The following is a 21,340-nucleotide window of genomic DNA, read 5'->3' as shown; positions in this document are numbered from 1 at the left end:
TCACAGCTCAGATGAAGCTTTTCTCTGGAAGGTGTGAAATGTCCTATTGGGTCATTTCACACTCATTTATTTAAAAAAGAAACATCACAAAAAAATGAATGTTTCATTTACCAAATACCAACATACATGGTTCCGTACAGCTAAATAACCACAGGGTCATGAATGAAATAGCGCTGGAGCCCATGGGCCACGTCTTAGGTCTTTTTGCTGCGCCGTTATCAACTGCTCCAACAACAAACTGAGGCTTTGAAAATAGCCACAAGCTTCTGCTTCATGAAACCACTTATATTTTCATGAATCTCCATTAAATCATCATGTTTTCAAGCTATGCATTTCTTCAGATTGCAATGCAAAAAAAATCATGGAGTTTGATTATTTAAATCATAAGATAGCAAGTAGTTCCTGTTGCGTTTAATTCCACACTGCACGTTTACATCTAGACCGCAGAGACGTAGGATTGCAGGGGCTTCGTCCCACAATTTCCAACTTTGATGCAACCGCTGGAGCTGATGGCGGCCACTTTAAACAATGCTGAAGAATACCAGAAGCTGTTCTCCGCTCCGCTAAAGTTGCCCACCCAAAACTGTGCTCCTTCTCACCCTCCTTAGTAGGAGAATAAATCTGAGCGTTTTCCTTCTACTAACCGGCACTGTATGTGAAATATAGATATGAAATAATTAACCCTTTGTGGCATGTCTTTAAAAAAAATATATATATATATTTTTGATCCCATTTTTTGGGGAGCTTGGGGCTCCCTGACACAATATCAATCATAAAATGTATGCCACCCCCCCCCCCAAACTAGATTTGGGTGTGACTACTCAAGGCAAAATTATGCTACGAGGGTACTGAAACACCAAGGTTTTGTCTTGTAAATATAATAAGTGGAATAAGTCAAACAAGCAATGTATGGATTTAGAAAGAGTTTATTTTGACAATCCAAACAATGACTATTAGAAAATATCAAAGAAATGAAATTACCAACACTGTATGTACAAAATCGACATACAAAACATGTAAATTCATTTGAAATGAACGTATTAGAAAAATGTTCAACGACGTATTTCATTTATTTCCCCCCAAAATATCCAATCTGTTTGTACAATGTTTGTGTATGATGAGCTGGCAGGCTTTAGGAGTCACAGGTGAATATTCCTAAAACGTTTTATTTATCCAAAAATGAACGCTATAGAATATATAGAGAATTCACAAAATATGCAACAAAGTGTTGGACCCATGAAAGAGGTCAATCTGCTTGTTTGAGTTTGTGTGGGTTAGGGTTTGAATCAGTGACAAAGAACACATGTCCTATTCTGTCCTATTCACAGTCCAGTCATGTGAACACATGTCCTATTCTGTGTGGAACCTCAAGAAGCAGTTATTGCTGGATGTGAAGCAGAGGTGGACATCACATTTCTGGCACTTGGCTTTTGGTGTACCTCTGCACCCTGGTACTTTGCATCTCCCCTTCTTTTCAACCATTATGATCCAGTGGGCTGTGGCATCAAGGCGCACATCAGGGACTGGAATTGGAGCAGCAGGTCCTCTTCTCCTCTTTTTCTCGTGCTCACCAGCAATTGTGGAACTGGGACGACCTTTCCTGCGCACCAGGCTCTTTCCACTCCTGCACAGGCCTTCAGCGATGTATGATTTGAAGGTGTAAAGCCTCATTTGTTCCTTCTTCGTCATTCCGTTCCCTTCACAATCTCTTCGGTAAAGCAGCCAGGCGGTCACAACGATTAAATCCAAAAAGTGGAACACCAGACGGTGGTACCATTTTTTTGATCTGATTTTTGTGCGGTACAGTGCAATAAGGGAGTCAAGAAGATCCACTCCACCCATATTCTTATTGTAAATCTTCACCATATCTGACATATCTGGTGACATCATAGACATTGTTTTTCTTTTAAAAAAATTAAAGGGGCAGTGTAAGGTCCACAAAGGTAGCTTGCTGCTGGACAGCAACAGTATGCCATGGAGGGTTAAGAGGATGAATATATTTCAACAACTAAAATACCGCCACAAATCTTTGACCGACTTTGTTCATATCTGGACTTTTAACGGTATTAACTTATTATGTTAACAGCACAACAAAGTAGGACATAACAACTACGACCAGCTTTTTTTATTTCACAAAATTATTTATTTATTTATTCATTTCACTGGTAGTTATACTTTGCATTCAAAATGAAATCACCCTTAACCCAAATTCATTATATTTGTGGACTTTAAATCATTGTTTTATTTGATGGCCTTGCATTTGGCCTTTGTGCTCTCAAACACTTCACACCAAACACCAAAGGCCAGGTGTCTATGCCCCTAAAATGATGAAATCCCAGGCCTGGTGACAGCACATGTGAGCAAAACACATAAATCAGATATACACCTTAAGATATAAGGAAACAGAAAGCTTTACAAACAAATCCAGTCCAAAAGCAGCACCATGGCTGAAGTAAACAGCTGATTGTAGAGGGTCCATCACTGAAAGACACATACAGTAGTACAACTACTCCATACTATTCTACTTGGGAGATTTTAAATGCTAAACAATTTTTCATTTTTTCTATTTCATCCCCCATAACAACAAACATATGTTCCAGGGAAAAGTAACAGCTACAGAATATTTCAGGGTAGCTGTGGGAATAGAGGAGGTTCAATACCCATGGAGGGTCTGATGCCAGGCAGTGTGAGTCACTCCCAAAATGATTCATTAGTCTACCTGGCCAAAGGGCAAACTGCATATGGACCATGCCATCTGGTATATCCCTTCACCACTCTTGCCAGCAATTTTAAAGTAAGGACATCCTCGCCAGAGCCTCATGCCAAACAAGCCAACAGATCATGAAGTCAAGAGAGGAAAATGTTTTATTCACCCATGCTGAAAATTCATAAAAAGGTGTAGTGATGCAGTAAATTAAATTAATTTCTGCAGAGTGTGGCAGCATCTATTGTACTCTGAGCTGGTCAGTTTTATTCCAAGTGTGCTTCCCTAAAAAACCTGTTATTATAAAGAGTATAAAACAGAGCAACACAGTGTGTACCATGCCAGTAACCCACGATTTGATTGGAATCTGGATTTTGTTTTTTAATCTGCTTCCAGGATATCTTAGACTGCTGCCTGTTAGTGGGGTTTTCACAATACAGAGCCAAGCTCAATAACAGGGAAGCACCATCTTGAATGAATCACAGTTATTATCATTGATCCACCAGCAGATTCCAGCTCCAGTCTCATACTGAACTGCCTGTGGAATATTGCCCCCTCTCTGCTCTTATAGTCCGGCTGTCACAGAGACTCATTGCCTTCAAATGAGGGCAGAGGCCTGCAGAAGTCCATACTTGACATTTCAATTCATTCAATTGAGTGTACTTGAGCCAGGTCTCCTATGATATCCATAATTCAGTTTTTCTGTAATTCAGTTTCCCAGTTTTTCGCATTGATTGTGTTTAAAATCTATCACTTCCTTTACGATACAGATTTACATACATGTAGCTATCCATTGCAAACACACAACATATTTCCCACAACAGTCAACCACAGAAAGACAATCTTCTTTCAACACAACCAAAATGGAGTTTTTATGTCTTTTAAAATCTGTGTCTGATGAATTATTGTACAACATTTTATAATTAAATGCACACTTTTTACTTTGTTTGATGCTGGTCTACTGCTTTTGCATCTTCAGCTTCAAAGTGTTTGTTATCCGTCAGTTGAAATACCCTGAATAACACGGTGCTTTTCTACGTTACACTAATGAGATGTTGGTGGCTGCAGGCAATCAGGAGACACCCGTAAGCACCGGTGATATTTGGGTTTGGTTAGGTGTAATCCGTCTCCACTTTTGAAACAACCTGATTTGTCAGGTATTCAATTCACTGGATTACCAGACACCAAAATCAAACATTCCTGTCTGGTTATTTATTTTACCCATTAGCAGTCACTGAATTAATTTCTCCAGAAAAAAGGTATATGATAATAGCAATATTGTGAAATATAATAATAATCCTTGATAGAGGATTTAATCCCTACCATCCACCTCCTACTGTATATCCTCATGTTTGTATTTCAATTAATTTTGTATAAACTTCGTGACTCCCACCACTTCCAATCTCTTGCTAACTAAAGAAGCACTTTTTAAGATAACATAAAGGTTGATGTTAATGACATGGATAAACCCATAAACATTAATGTACATTCACACTTACAATTTTACCACATTCCTTAATCTTATTATCACACTGAATTAGAAAATCTAATTGCATCATTGGTATTGTCTTGAAGAGGCACGTTAGATGAGCTTTTTGAGGTTCAACAGATTGTGTTGTGTGTTGAAGCAATAGTATCCTATCTGTAAACTAAAGGCTATTTAGGTCATTGAAAAGTGGCAAAAATGTGAGTGCATCAATTAACATGAACATAAGATATATGGTAATAAAGCTTGGTTAAAGGACAACTGGATTTATCTGACCAGGAGAGGAGGAGCAAAGTCTAGAATTTCTTTCAATGACAGCCCCTGAAAGTTTACTTTCTTTGGACTAAATGCTTCAGCCAAGTTTAGCACACTGGACAGTAAAGACTAAAGGGCTGGCTGAGCCTCAGCTCCCTGTGAAAGGTTGACACCACTATCTTTGAGATCTATTGATACAGCTTAGGCCCCACACACATTTGAACCAATGGCTGTCCTTTCTTTATTTGAGCTGCGGCCCATTAAAAGGACATTTTATCAGCTGACATAACCTAGATTAGAGGGCAAACGGGAGCAAAATCACACAAATAGAATTAAAGGTTGTTGAATGATGGAGGACTGTATGAGTACTCTATAATGTCATATAAAAAGGAAAAAACACTCTTGACGAAGGTCCGGAGGGACCAAAACGTTTTATGATGAATATATTGTGATGCTGAGCAAAAGAAGATCTGCTTTTCTCGAGGCTTAAGCGATGCTTTTCATACTTACGCCATATAATATGTTCTGTTTAAGGGTCAACTTTTAAAATCTGTATAATGGAGGATTATTGCATTCAAATACATTCTGGAAGTATGTCAGATTTTAAATGCAAAGCAAAAGTAGGCTACCAACTGTTCGATGATTCTCTGGGTACTTGTTTTTACTTTCTATGATATCACCACTTGCAATCCATTCTTCCATTCTATTAAAAAATGCAGTTCAGAAATGAAAAAATACTGACCATTAGACTGATTTATCTTTCTTTTTTTAAAGAGTTAATATTTGCCAGTTCCAGCTTCACAAATGTGAAGATTGTGTTGCTTTTCATTTTTCATATATGATTGTAAACTGAATATGATTGGGTTTTGAACTTTTGGTCAGATGAAACAAGCACTTTGATAACTTCACCATTGGCTCTATTATAACAGGCTTTTCTCATATACGTTCTGCCAATATATGAAAAACAGCTACTAGAGGGAAAACTGAAAATCATCAATAGGTGCAGCCCTGGTATGAATCCCTTCAATCTTAACATATGTAGTAATAATTCTGTAGAAGATCTGTTGTATTCTGAATGAAGCCACAATCATTCCTTGTGTGTAATATTCAGTTAACAATCCTAAACAGGGGACCTTCTGTAGCCTGTTAACTCTAGGAACGATTAATAATCATCAATTGTTATGACGAAATAACACACATGAACACATGAACCTTTTTTACAAGCAATATTGCACATGCTGTCTTAGGTGTTATTACTTGTCAACAAAAATCACAAAATTTGAGGTAAACTCAATTGCTGTTAAATCACATCTGTCTGCATGTTGAAGTGGGAAAAATGCATCAAGCTCAATTGATCTCACCGCTGTTCTGCCATCTGGATCTCCTCTTCATCAACCAAATCACCCACTTTCAACTATTTCCACTGGGGCTTGGGACCCAAATTGAATATGTCCAAACAAGATGACACAGATAATTCCCACAATCGCCCCAGCCATATGTTACCACACTTGGAGGCAGCTAAAAGGTTTTCTAACTTTGAAATAACTTCCAGAGTTGAAACCTTGCGTGACAGTAATGGATAGATAAATATATGGTTCGGTGTGGCGTGGAGCAGCGAGGTAAAGCTTGAATAAAATCAAGCTCAAGATTAGAATTGTATGGCGCACTTGCCAATCTGATGTCAGCCCTCCTTTTAGTCTGATGAGCAGCCTGTGTGCTTGAAACAGGACAGCAGCAAACGAGGCGTAAATAAACCTGTTAAGGTTAACCTGTTATGTAAAAGTGTTTTACCGTGTGCATAAATAGTGTTACAGAGAGTCCACAATTGTGTTGCTTTGTTTGGATTGAAATCCCAGAGGGCAAAAAATAGTTGTCTTTTCATTTCTTTGTCTCTATTTTCCTCCAAACATGTTTTTTGCAGAATTTCCCCAAAGATGAGAAGTGCTGGAGGCGTTTCATTTTGCACAATGACAGAACTGCGACCGCCAGGTTCTGAACTGAAAGACCAGTTGGGCTAAATGAGAAGCTATTAGTGAGTTGGAAATATGAAAAAGCAATATCTCAAATTGTAGACGAATGGCCATGAACCTCAAACCATGTTTCAAAGATGGGTCAAAAGAAAAGCTTGATTTATATCACAGGGATACCGTGCTATTGACATTCACAATGAGTCGGGAATAGCATTTTTCTCAAATGACTGTAGGTTAGTGGCATGGACATCACAACATTGCAGGGAATTCAGCAGATTTACTGTACGTATGTGAGTCATAAGTAAGGCAAGTCTTCTGCTGTGGTCATGTCATGTGGGACAGCAGAGATGGAAAACATCAAGTAGGCCTATTCATGTCATCGGTCATGCAAAAATGTGACGGTTACAAATGCTCTGCAATGACAACATAACACTATATCTATTTAATTGCCTAGAACAACAAACTTTGGCTATTGTGAGGCATCAATGTTTGTTTGGTTATCGGGCATTTCCGTTAAATCAGAGATTTCAGAAAAGGTTATAATTAGGACGTGGATGTTGACATGAACGCTGTTTACATTCAGAAAATGATAATCACGTTAACTCCAATATGACATGAATGCAGAAGTTACCTTCAAGTTTTGAGTCAAACCCAAAGATGACACCAACAATGTTGTTCACCAAAATAACATTTTCTGATTGTGAACACGGCTTTTTAAACACAGATCAAATATACCCTGAATACAAAATGCATCTTCAATGCACAACAGTTCAAGACTAAACCACATCCCAAGCAGTGAATATCAAGTTCCAAGTATCCATTAATTGTAGTCAGGCCACTTCAATTACTCTTTGAAATCTGATCTGCTGCTCTCACTTCGTCTGGTTCACAGGTTGGAGCATTCACGTTGCACTTTTTCCAAATGTCCAATCTGCCTCCTGCATTCTGACTAATTTCCCCTACATTTCTTATGCGGCTATTATCTGAAACCGATATGCGTACTTCCAGGTTGGCTCTTGTGTTAAATGTCAAAGGTAAGCCATCATAGTGGAGCTCCAGTCATGCATGAATTCTATCAAAGCAGACCTTCGTCATGGATAGTGCCTGTGACAAATTTTCCAAACAGAATTTACACCAGTGTTCAGGGTGAACCCTGTAAGTGAAAATAAGAACATAATAGCATATGAATTTTCAAATCACACCCATGGGAGGAGGCATTACACACTGCCTCATAAGGTGTTTCTGAATGATAGCAATCTGTGGCTGCTAAAAGCTTATTTTTACTCTCTTATACTCTTATGTCAAACAAGTTCATAATGATAAGGTAACATGTGCATCATAAGTCATATCAACCATGTCAAATTCAGGGAAGAAAATGTATGTTTTGAGAATACACAACCAGCTTGACTAAAGCATATATTTGATAAAGGAGTTCAATTCGTGTTTTTTTGTCCTGACAATTATGTTCTTCCTAAAGTATTTTATTACTAACTAAACATACTAAACATCAGTGAAAGGACTGGAGCCTACATATACCAAGATACAGGAATGTGATATCTATCGACAGACTTAAGATTGTGAGTAACATATTAAAGTCAGCAGTAACGTTATAGCTGTGAACGTGGCAGTGCTGCGTGTGTACAGTTTAGCCTCGAGTCCGTGATTAAATGCTACAACACCTGAACACCCAAGACAAGCCCCCATGTCCTGCTTGCAACCTGCAGGTTAAAGTGGAAGTGAAAGGAAGCAATCGGTCCAACTCAGGCTAACTTAAGGTGGGCTGACCTTTTATGGTGGACCAGCTATTCTCATTTTAGTCACAGTCTAGCTTTTAATTAAACATTACCAGATTACCTGCCCCGCTGCCCGCCATATAAATTGATGCACATTATCCAGTATATTGCATTTACTCAATTACAGGGTTTAGCTTGCTTTTAAGCTGCTGAAATCAAAGCATTTCTGAACCAACACACTGATGTGTTGTCAGAGTTTTGTTTACTACTAAGTAGAACCAATGCCCCGGGATTCACAATTGCTTTCATGCCAACTGTGCACACGTGTTCTTGATCAATATAATTATTAATTAATCATTAATCATTAATCATGTCCCTCAAAAAAGTTCAAAAATATAGCACTCTCTTGTCTTCAAGATGTTTGATATTAGTGTATTTCAGTTCATCACACTGAATATTTGAGGCTATAGACTGAAGAAGAGGAGACATATGGTGAGGTCACTGTGATTCATCATGCTAACTGGTGCGTGACTCAGTCCTAAACACAACAGCTGGTGGTCTGAAGAGCCCCAGGGTACGAGATGACCAGCCCACTCATTTACCGGCAGCTTACACAGGGGACAAGAATCAGCGGGGTTCTGGGAGCAGCAGACGAGGCTGGCTTCTTTTCAGATTCTAGCACCCTCCAGGAGCAAAAGAACGAGGACTCGCCAAGAAGCATCACAATGGCAGATGTTTCATTTGACACATGAAAAGATTCGAGGGCCCAAAAATATGTAAACACCGGACACAGGCTCATTAACCCATCCATTTCAATCAACCCTTTCCAAAATGCTTGGACCTCCTTCCCCACAGGCTTTCGATTAATGGAATTGGAACTATGGAGGCAGGAGATATTCTCAAGCCTCACCAATGTTCTCAGTTCTTAAAACTGTATTGCCACTGAGGTTACATGAGCTTGTCACATTTGTCAGGACAGCGAGGCCCCCTGGAGAAGCACTATGTGGCCCCTTTCAAGTCAGTGGTGTGAGCCTAGATATCTTTCACTGCAAGACTGCTTTACACGCTCATCAGCTGCAAGGATGGGTGATTTAAATGAACCGTTGGTTCACCCCTGCTGTTCTTCTTTCATTCCAGATGAATTCTAATGCCGTTGTGAAGAACTTTGCTCGTCCTACTTCCAAAAAACTTCATTACAAGCCAATTTGATCAAAAAAAGATATACAATACGTGGTGCCGTTATACATGCAAAATGCATCCAGTTATGCAAGCTATTGAAAGGCACTGTTGTAAAAACGGTGCAAAAGAAAAATAACTATTTTTATTATCTCAATTGCAAAACCTCTTTCACCTTCTTCTTCCTCAAAGTGTTGTTAATTATTTGATGTACATTTTTGAAATTGTTTTGCAGGGATCAATCATCATAAAAAACACTAACATCAGTATACTTTTTTTCTCCCACAGATCACTGAGTATAAAAGCAACATTGTGCCTGAACTGGAGTAATAAGGTAATGAGGCAACACAGGTTAAAGGAACAAAGGGCACATGCAGGTGTCATTATACCCCCCAGGGCATTTCACTGCAAAGTCTGTTATTTAACGTTATAATTAGAGCCCAGACATGTGTCCCGGGGTTAAGATCAGCCGTCTACATTTTTGCATTAAGATAAAAATAATAACGATCCCCAATTAGTCTCTCCACCTCAAAGCCGCAAACGAGATCACACTTAACTGGGTCATGAACTCTTGTAATCGGTATGAATTTACAAATTTATAATGAAGACAACATGCTTTCCTTGCATGTCTTGTCCTGGCTAACAACTACCGCTCTTTGAAAACACAATTTATAACAAATCCGAAGACTTTTAGGAGTGTTGCAAGCTCGGCACTGTGGTTGCTATTGTCTTGTTACTCGCGGAGGCAGAATCATCTATTCACTTGAGAGATGCAGTCATGCAGTTGGAACTCTCTTGTTACGCCCACTGCAACGCTGCTGTCATGAAGTCATTGAACTCGAATTCCAGTTTACTGATTGCACCATTTAGGTAAACACTGTACCGTGCTGCAACAGAATATTAAGTTGAAATGTTTTCCCTGTTGTCCCATTTGCAAATGTTGATCAAGTGCATATGACTCATAAAGCATATGCTCATTTATTAGAAATGAGAGAAGCGGGAGTAACACACGGCTTCACGCATGCAGCTCACTGGGAGTGCAAAGTCCTTGTTTACTTTATCACTGAATCTCCTGAACTAAACCCTGACTGAGCCTCCACTATTGCAGGGCAAAGGATAGCACAAAGGATAGCACAAAGGACAGCACAAAAGCAGCACCCACACAGCATCAGAGCCAAGCATGTCTTAATCTCAGCGAGTATGTTACACGCACACTGTATTCCAGTTATATTATAGCTTGGTTAGGCCATACTGTGTACATAACTGTCCAATATACACATACCGGTAATAAATAATCAACACCAGCTTCAGCAAATACATTCAAACTCAATGTGTAACTCGGGTTCTATTAATCCTGGGTGACCACCAGAGATGGCACGTAGTAACCAGATATCTAGAAGAAGGAAACAGAACTCTCCCCCCAGCCGTAAGTTGATTTCGGTAGGGTGCTGCCCAGATTGGAGAGAATGTGCCACTGCCTTATACTTCGGGTCAGGGAGTACAAGGCAATGTCAGAGAATTTTCTTTGCTCTAGGGAACAAAATTAATTGTTTTTTTCTGGAAGAAAGAAAAAGAACTGTTGCTGCAGAGAAACTGCAGACTGGGGCCGCAATCAATTGAGGGTATATCTACTTATTCAAGAAAGTTTATTTAGTGTTAAAGGATAAGTCTGGTGACATACCAGTGAATCTTTTTTAACAAAAACATTCCCATGAAAAGATCCCAACTAACAATGAATTGATGCCATTTACAGGTATAGACTGTGAAGCCCATGTCTGGCATAACTTATTCATCGGTGCATAGAGATCCATTTTTGTCCACAAACCTTCAAAATGAGCCACATTTTTGCACTGTATGACATTTAACACAGATATTGAATAGTTTAGTTGTCCTAAAAATGTGAAGACCAGCCAGACTCCACCAGGCAACAAATCCGCGACGAAAAATCGTCCCCAATAGATACAATATTTACCGGTACTTCTATTTGAGTAGAGTGTGAGTAGACAGTGTGCAGCTTTTTTAGGGAAATAACTAAATATTTTCAAAATGAAAGTACATATTCATGAGCTGTTTTTTAGGATTTATGTTTTCAGTAGGATTGAATGGGCTTGTAGCTCAAAGCCACATGCATGCTGGGGAATTCAGTATAAGTATTGACAGAATATTACCAGCCTTATTCTTTACTACACCCCCACACGGCCTTACATGAAGGTATCCAACATTCAATGTTTTGCTTCAACAACTCAGTGACAAAAGTATAACTATATTTAGAGTCCTGAATGATGTTCACAGGTCTTAAAGTTAGCCATTGAAGCACTGCTGTGGCATTATTTGTCCTAAAAAAACATCTGCATGTTTGGAGCAACTGCTCTTTTTGATTTTGCTACATCAAAAGCCCTCCACAACGAAGGCCTTTCAGGTCTAGAAACTGTCTATGTTTTTTTCTCAACAACAACAGTGTCATTGTCAAGTTGTAACGCCAATTCCACCACTGTTGTCTGAATCTGTTGACAGCGTCTGATGTTTCCATGACAATTTTGGCACGTTATGTTTATCCGTCCTTAATGCTTGTTTACTTCCAAGTCCCTGGGGGGCAGCTTATTTAGCAAATTTCCTCAGCCATGTGTACTTGTCTGTGTCTGAAAAACAAAAACCAAAAGTCCCCGGTGTGAAATGTATTTGCATCCTTGACACCTTGATATGACATACCCGTGTGGGTTTTCCCAAAAGCACTGTGTGGCGCTCATCTCTCTGAGCCTTATCATTGGTGTCAAGCTTGGGACTTCTATATTCAGACTACCCTCCAGAGGCAAAACGTCTGTGGGTAAAAAGAAAGACCATAGCAAGAAACACAACAGAACTCATTGGTTCTCCAACACACACACACGCTGTAATGAATGATGGTAGGAAAACCACAAACACCCTCTTAGAGAGTGATTAGCGCTGTCTGTGCAGTAAACAGTATGTTTTATATGGCTCCAGGTCAATCATAAGTGTCTCCCCTACTCAGACATTAATAGGAAAGCCACGATGTAATCATTCCTGCACCACACTCACCCACTGACAGAGGGATCCTAGGGGAATCACTTTTCCCAGTGGAGGTATACCACATGTGACTTTCCCTTCTGTTACCTCCCGAGGCAGTTTTTCTTTCACGAATGTATTAACAAAAGAAGCAAAGTTGAACGCTTCCTCTCTTTTTGTAGAAACAAGTATGAAAGGCAGCACGTAGCGATTCTTCAGAGCAACACAAACAGCGAGTCAGATCACTAATCCCTCAAATTCACATGGATTACATCCTACCTGACTCCCTCCTTGTATCCCACACAGAGTTACCTCTCAAGTCATGAGTTCAATACATGGCTGGTCAAGGATGCTCTCCATGCCTATATGCTCTCTTCTACCGAGTAGATTTGTTCTTCATACTTAGTTTCTGTGCTCTCACTTCGAATCCCTATAAACATACAATCACATCCATATTTTCTAGTTCGTCTGAAGGCTTGAGAGTGTTGAGATCCTTAATCCCACCCTCCATTACTGATTTAGGCCAGCGGTTGATTGAAAACTGGGGGGGGGGAAAGCTATAGCATTCTCCTACACTAGCCAGAGGCTTTTCACACTACTCAGAAAACACCATAAATGGTGCTGAGGAAGACTGCCAGGAAGCTTGCAGGCCATATGCATTTCATACATGAATGACTGCAGACGGCTGACACATTCTTCAGGTGACGACAACTGTCAAATATTCTCAATCGCCAGAACCGACAAAAGGTACAAAAGCACAGCTGGATGACATACATTGAAACTCATTTGGATGTTCAATGCATACAATCTGTCTCGCTCAATGAAAAACAAATCAAGTTTGTCGTTTTCTACCACAATAGACGTGAAAAGCAAAAGAGAGACCGGGAAAGTGAGGCTAAACTGCTACGCACACACACACACACAGAAATATACACACACACACAGCCTAATCTCCCTCACATCTCATTAACTGTTTTCTCTGAAGATGTATACAGGCTGGCAAGAGACTTATTTCCAATTTGGCAGAGCCAAGGGCATCTTAATGGGCTTTGGAAAATATGCCCTACAGAATATTTACATGGATATTTGCTAGGCAAGGGCTTTTAGAGTGGTATTCCCACACTTTCACTAAAGGTCTCATGTCACGCCATTATTTTGTGATTAGGCATCTGGAAGTGAACACATCTACAATCACCCCCAAATTTATTTCACATACCTGCCCGGTATGTAGAGTAATTAAGAATAGTTCACTGCAACAAATTCTGTCATTTTAAAAATCCTCAGCGAAATGGTGAGACAGATCGTTTGTAATTTCTGTACAGTTTATTGCTAAAAGGCTTCAAACCTGATTCTTGCAATGGAATCTTAAGGGAACTTGGCATACATAAACTGTACTTACAGCTTTGATTATGAATAAATTGTGTCATCTTCTTGAATCATTTGCAATTTCAACCAATTAAATCTAAGACCCTCAAACATTTATCTAATATTGAACAACAAGGGCTTAAACCTGCTTTAAAAATACATATGAATACAAGATTTTGTTGTTTTGAAGTTCTGCAAATGTGTATCTAAGTCAGCCTCTTGAGAATCTTAAATTCTGATGTTAATCAGTATTGTAAGATGGTTTATTTTAAGAGCTAAAGTGATCTCTGTCGAGAAAGCTCAAATGTTGACAATATTAACTGTTACAGAAGGTTCACGAGGGTCCTTCATTTAAGTACAAACAGCAAACTGCATGCGTCTGACAACCTGCAAAGCACAGATCACAGTCATAAGCAGAGAGATGTTGCAGCTTCAGGAATGATGCCGACAATGAGGACAAATGATGCCGGATTGTGTAGCAGGTGATAACTATTCTGTTAACGAGGGATCAAATAATATTCTTGAAAGTTGCTACCCATGAACCCCAAAGGTAATTGTTATTCTTGAGAAAAGAAATATAAGAGTCAGGCACTGCATTAATAGGAACTGCAGCACATCAAGTGATTTTGTTTCAAAGACGAAGCAAAGATCCGAGTCCACCCATGAGAATCCATGAGAAGCCGCTCTGTGTAAGTAGATGTTGATATTAACAGCAAAGCCTCGGAGCAAGACCTCCCTGGCAAGGTCTGACTGAGGCATTTCGGGAGCCGTTGTGTTTATGAACAAAGGGATGCCAATCAAGCAGCATTGTGTGCATGACACTATAACTAACGGCTGACACACGCACACAGGGGTGATCTTCACAGGCAAGCTGTATTGTTGGCTGACTGCTGTGTAAAACACCAGGCAGGCGAATGTACGCTGACAACATGGACACGAGAGAGGAGGAATCATAAGCTTGACCTGGCTGAATGAAGCTGTCCACCAGGCAGTTATCGGCATTTTTCAGCAGCGTGCTGGCACTCTTCCGAGACACATCAACGGTTTTAAAACCAGTACGATTTTTCTAACTGACCTCTACCTCCCATCACTCCCGCACTGTAAGCCATCTGAGGCTCTCAAGAGTCCTTAGGCAAAAAGAGAAAGTAGCACTCTTTAATCAATGAACTGAACCTCTAACGTATGTCTGCATCGGTGTCAAACAGTCATTTCAGTTTTAGCCCACCATCGACAGAATTATGCATTGACATTATTTTTCATGGACAATTAAAATAATAAATATCTAAAACCTGATTTAAAGTCGGTCATGGATTTATGGCTGGAGCGCTCTGAGCTCCAGCGCTCCCTCCCCTCTCCAGGTCTCGAGGTACGAGTGCCATTCCATGGGGTATTTAACAAATGTTTCGATTATCATCAGGAGCTAATCACATGCACACAGATATTTTCAGCCAAAGCGATATTCATGTGTATGGAGCCTCCATGCAGAATGGTGACTGAACAGCCATCAGCCACTATCGGAGCCCAGTTCCCCTGATAGCAATCGTTTGTAAAACGTCCTATCGGCGGTGATTAATCAGTTAACCACTTTACAGGTTTAGATAAAAAGAGAGCAAAAAGCTAGCATCCTGGTGCGATCCTTGAAACATCAATTTGGGGTTTCTGCTCTGATTGTTCAAGTTCTTTATGTTCTGGATAAGTTGTATGACTCTGACTGGAGCCCATGGGAACAATTCAAACACTGCTGTAAAATGTCAAAAATGGATGGCCTTTAGAATTAGATAGCAGCTGTGTAAATGGGCTTATTCTGACCAACATGCAAAGAGAGAAACCATCAAAGTCCCACACACAAAGGTATAGTTTTTATATTTAGAATAATTGTCCAATTTATTCAAGTTGTTTTAGATTTATTATGAACTCAAATGTATTCAATTATTAGCCTATTGTATTTAAATATGCAGAAACTAACATCTGTGTGTCACCGCTTAATTAAATAATGTAGCTCAGCTTGTCAGTGGCTGTCAAAAGAATTCGCTTATGCAAATGTCGGCTTACAACCTGAGGTAGGTCTTTTCCATAAGCATTAAACCTGTGTGTTTAGCATCTAGAGGCAAAGTAGCATGACATGGCAAATGATGGCGGGATGAGCGCTAACGCTGCACATGCAGCTTTCCACACGTTTGTATTAGCATAGCTAATTAGGCATAATTGAGTGCGTTCTACTATCCCATCTCCTGAGGCTTATATCGTACGCCTGTTGTATTTATGCAAAGGTTATTTGGAGACAACAAAATCAAATGACACACGGTGCACAGGCTGTAGATGAATTGCAATTAGGATTTGATCACAGCTCCAAAAACAGAGTGATCTATAACGTGGACACAGACCTCTGTCGTTGACTTTGACTTGCTGAGGTTCCAAGTAGAGGACGAGTGTTATGTGACATAGAAGAATAAAAACAACTCTACATAATCTAATAACAGTATGTCCAGGTATTTGCAAATAATTCATGAAACATTATCTGACACGTTTCGATCACAAACCATGACAAAAAGGAAATGGGGGTAACATCAGTAGCCACTACGTCTGTCTAGCTTGCGGTGCTTTGTCATATCAGAATAAATAATTGAATAAAAATAACAATGCAGCAGCATTGTTTTAGTTGATGTAAGTTTTGAACACTTGCATGATATCATGGAAAAAACCTCTGGACATTAATTATTTCAACCACAGTGTGTGTTGCCTTTATATTTGAGCCGTCTGCTGAAAATGTCTCCCTCTGAGTTGATGCTGAATATTTGTTGCAGAATAAATGTGGGAACAAAGTTTTCCTTTTTGCGTTTGCATATTTCACCACTGCTCTAGATGCAGATTATATCAATGCTGCATTCTATCAAGTGATTACTTGGTACATTCTGAAAAAGGTCTGACTTGTCAATAAGGGCACGGTCTTGAAAATTTGCCACATGGACTTCTAATTCTTAGATTAAATACAGAAGATGTATTCGTACTGCGAGGATCCCTCGAACACAGACACAGACTAACACACAAACGTTCAACCAGTAACAAAAGTATCAAATTCACATCCAGCCAAAACCCTGTTAAAGTGAAATAAGGCGGCTCTATGATCATTACTGCCTGACACTGCCAATTACCGATACGGTATCTCTATTTTGTCTGTACGAGGCAAAAGAGGGATTAACTTCAGGCCTCTCTGCTTCCCGTCTTCCCTCTCATGAAGCTGACTATGTTTACTGACTAATCTACTTTCCTGCTTTGACCATAAATGTGATTACCACCACACAAGAGATAATAAAACCCCATATCTCTGCTGTACCAAGGCACAAGAATTAAAACCTAAGCTCTAGCCTTGAGGAATATCGAAAAGAAGAAAAAAAAGGAACCCTCAGCAAAAAGGAATATTTCGTGCTGAGCGCATAGAGCCCCCTACTGGTAAACTGCATTCACTATTTGGCAAAGTACAACACAGCAAGAGCTCCATGATCTTCTGTTGAATGCCAGCAACAGGTATGCAGCTACTTTGAAAACATATCTTCTCGTGTTCCACTGTCGCAATGTCAATCTTTCACTGTCTCCATCTAAGAAGCTGTATTGGTGAATGATCTCTAATCTGGGGACTGCAAGTAAATGACGTACTGACGGCTCGCATGCAAGTCTTGGGCTGTTTAATTGGGTTTCTATCAATCTATAGCCTGTGGGTGAAGTTAACTCATTGGGGTGATGAAGTGTATGTGCTTTTACCAATTGCAATGTACTTTAACTTTACAGCAATGGATAGATGGACACTTGACAGGTGGATAATTTTAGCTGTAGATTTTAAATACATTGTTTGGTGTCGACTTAATGCAAGATAATAAATGAAATGCAGTGATTCATCATCAAGCAACTGTGGACACAGAGAGGATCATACTGAACTTTAAATGGGAAAAACAGATATTGTTCCACTCTACTGCAATGACATGCACGCAATAAGCCCAACAAACATACGGCTGCATCTACATTACAGTCAGACAAATCCTTTGGCAATGTCTATCATGAAACGTGGCATGTTGCCAAAACAGACTGGTACTTTTGACTCCATTTGGAGCCTCTGATTAAAAAAAAGGGGGGGGGGGGGGGGGGGGGGACCACGGTACCGGGCGACTTAAATGCTCAGAGGTTTGAGGGAGATCACATCGTTCAGGTTGTGTGTGTGTATGTGTGTGGCGATCATCATCATAAATGTTCCATTCGAAGGGGAAACAAGAAAACGGCACGTGGCAAACGGGGGCGACCGGTGCTTGATGAGTCGATTTCGCCTACCTGATATTTCCTGATGAGGCACATTGACGAGGCTGAATCCTTTAGCGTTATAAGCTTGCCTTGCCTCGCTACAGCTCCGCGCTTTGCTTTCAGCAGCAGATGACAGGGACAGCACCGACAGAGTACATAAGGCCACTTGCAGTCTCCACATCGCATACATCAGTGAAATCCTTGATAATGTTTTGCAGGGAAATATGAGCTCCGTCAGATAAAAAAAAAACACACACACTGATTGTCAAAAGAAAATGAGCTGTTTGAGGGATTCCTCCAGTGAGCAGGGTGTCAGATGTCCATTCAAACAAAAAATAAAAAAATAAAAATCACTCCTCACTTTAGATACTGGTACGTCCACCTCATTGCAAAAAGCTGCGTCTCTTCCCCCGCGATAACAGAAAAAGGACCCCGGCGAGCCCGACTGCTCCCGGCTTGGACAGATCCGTCTGAAGACAGTTGCTACCTGGTGCTGCTCTCTGTGCATACAACTTCTCCCGCAGACACAGCAGCAGCCCTGTCTGTGTTCGTGTCAGTGGGAGGAAAGCGCAACGGAGACGCACGCTGCACGGCGAGCGGAGCGCACAAGGGCAGGGCAAAACATGGAGTGGAGTGGCTGCGACTTCAGCTGGTTCGCATCCAGGAGCGCGTACTGTCCCCTGCCTCAGTGCAGCCTCCTTGGTAATGCGCACCAGAACTCATTACTGTGGAGACACGTGTTGGTGGAGGCGCGGGGACCTGGAGGTATAGTGTAAGCGGAGTAGATCTACACATCGCCCTGGTTATTTTATTGTCTTTTATTTGTGAGTACAAACTCACAGAACGCCAGCTGATTTGATGAGGCTAACGTATGGAAGTAATATGATATATGCTATTCAAATTGACCTCCAACAAACAGACATAGATAACGTGATCCACTTAGGCTCTCTTTCATCTCTGACAAGTATGTGCAACTTTTCCCATTTTTTTTTAAACTCAATTTCATAATTTTTAGGTGAGATCCTGACAGTTAGACTGTGTATACATTTTTATGAAATGACCTCACATCGTTGACATATTCTCATGTACAAAAACCACAATGCTTTCAATGGGGCAGAGGCTTTTGCTAGTTTTATTTCTATGACGACAATTTTAGTAGATTACTGTGAAAATAAACACTTGACCGTGAGCGAGCATTGTGACTCCCAGAATGCATTGCTTTTACAGCACAATACAGTAGGTTGCTGTTAGAATTTCCCTGTAAATTGACATCAAAGTCTTACAGTGTAATTTAACTTTACCAGCCACAAATAATGCATTACCTAGCAGCACAGAACCGGCTCGTCACACAATAACATAAATGATTAAAAACATGTTTTCTTCAACAAAGAAACTTTTGTTTGAAGAAGGAGAAAAAGTTGTCTCGTATCTCGTTGATTCTCTCTTGAGTATAAAAGTAGAGTGCATCTCATAATACCTCGTACAAACACTCCCACAGTGTGTTTTTGTGGTATTGGGAGCTACAGCTTGCTTGTTAAAATCAGCTTGAATATCCACTGCCAAAGTGCAATTTGCACTTCTGGGTTGTGAAACATATTTCTATTGAAAGACAGAGCTGCCCCGATGAAGAAGAGTGATTCTTAGTATCTCATTTTAAATATTTTCAGATTTAATTTTGCTTTAGAAGACACAAGAGATGCTGAGAGAGAAAGAGGGGGGTAGTGTGCAACAAGACGTGCCCTGAGGTCTTAAAACCCTTTACCACCTAAGCATCCTATCTCTGACTACGAAATATATGGCATTATAAATACTTCCGTCTTCAGTCAGAGTTAGTTTAAACAATTTCTAGGTGGTTGTGGGTAGTTTAGGTACCTTGTACATGGCTTGTCAGAAGCAAGTGTATCATTCAAGTAATGTAGGTTCAGATCCCTATTGTTCCTTCACCCACACTGTTAATGAGTCCTTTGTTCTTCAAACATTTACAAAAATAAATCACAATTGTAGCTCAGCTCAATGTCAATATCTTCACACAACAAATCCAGAGTAAGCCCTCTGCTCACAAAGAAACCATTGTTAGGTTTACGGTACACTCACTGGTATACGTACCATTGCCCTACAATCCGCTGAAACCGGCATACACACAGTCCCAAAGAAGCCTCTGGTGACATTGATGTGTCAGTTTGTGGTCTGGTCAGATATTTTAAATGATAACATGATGCCACATTACTAGAATAAAGGCTGTCTGTGAAAAGTCTGATCTCAGTCTGCAGTAGCCGGCCGGGAGATCGCACCAAAACAGGAAACGTGTGAATTTGCCAGTTGTACTGTACAGACTTCAAGTAAAGTGAATGGGAGACAAAGTAAATATTCACAGGACAGAGGTGTAATGTGACTGTACCTTTACCGGACATTACTAGTCAGTTCAGTTGCAGGGAAGTCGGCCACAGGGAGTGAACAGCCTTGAATTACCCAGCACAGGTACATTGATAGATGGGTCTGAACCACAGATGTTGTTAAAGCTCCAGACTGACTCAATGGGCATGAGCACAGCATAGGTCTAATGCTAGTTTGGGCTGGCTCAGGTTTTCTTTGGACCAGACTAGATATGCTGCTATCGGCCTAGACTGCGGGGGAATTCCTAGGATACACTGAGCTCCTCTTTCCTCTTCTCTATCTCCTTCTGTCTGAATTCATGCCCCATTAATGCACATTACTGACTTTGCTTCTTCCCCGGAGTCTTTGTGCTTTCTCGCATGGATCCTGGTTATATCTGGACCCTGGTCCTGCTGACACCTACTGCTACTATAATTTGTATTATTAATCACATTACTATTTATATTATCGATACAATTACACATATACCAAGGAAAGCTGTGGCATGTTGATGTGTCTTTGAGCAAGACACTTAACCCCAAAATTGCTCCTGTAGCCATGTCCATCAGTGTGTGAATAGGTGAATGATGGCACGTTGTGTGCAAGCGCTTTGAGTGGTCGGAAAGACTAGAAAAGCGCAATACAAGTAGAGTCCATTTACCACTACCATTAACGCACATTTCTGAATTTCCTTTATCCCCGTAGTCTTTGTGCTTTCTCGCCTCACAAATCTATTATACTTTTCCATGTGTGGATCCTGGTTATACCTGGACAATGTCTTGCCTCCTGCCGTGGTTCTGTCACATGCATTGAATGTGTTGTAACTCTGTTATGTTGTTCATTCTGTACACATGACATCTATTGCACTTCTGTCCATCCTGATAGAGGGATCCCTCCTCTGTTGCTCTCCCTAATGTTTCTTCCTTTTTTCTCCCTGTTACAGGGTGTTTTGGGGGGAGTTTTC

General features: G+C 40.3%; 1 protein-coding gene across 1 annotated transcript in view; it reads right to left on the bottom strand.

Moving 5' to 3' along the window:
• Positions 1–18,530, bottom strand: part of LOC306796128 (glypican-6-like) — a 126,980-nt gene extending 108,450 nt beyond the window's left edge. The window contains exons 1-2 of the mRNA XM_079294903.1: positions 18,365–18,530; positions 18,034–18,203 (exon numbers count right to left, since the gene is read on the bottom strand). Coding sequence (XP_079151029.1) covers positions 18,034–18,203; positions 18,365–18,390 — 196 coding nt within the window. The 5' untranslated portion in view covers positions 18,391–18,530. The remainder of the gene's footprint in view (positions 1–18,033; positions 18,204–18,364) is intronic.
• Positions 18,531–21,340: the final 2,810 nt, after the last annotated feature.

The sequence above is a fragment of the Melanostigma gelatinosum genome, assembly GCF_949748355.1.
Source record: "Melanostigma gelatinosum genome assembly, chromosome: 2".
NCBI classification, from domain to species: Eukaryota; Metazoa; Chordata; class Actinopteri; order Perciformes; family Zoarcidae; genus Melanostigma; species Melanostigma gelatinosum.
The sequence above is the reverse complement of the archived record's forward strand: the minus strand, read 5'-3'. Positions and strand labels throughout refer to the sequence as shown.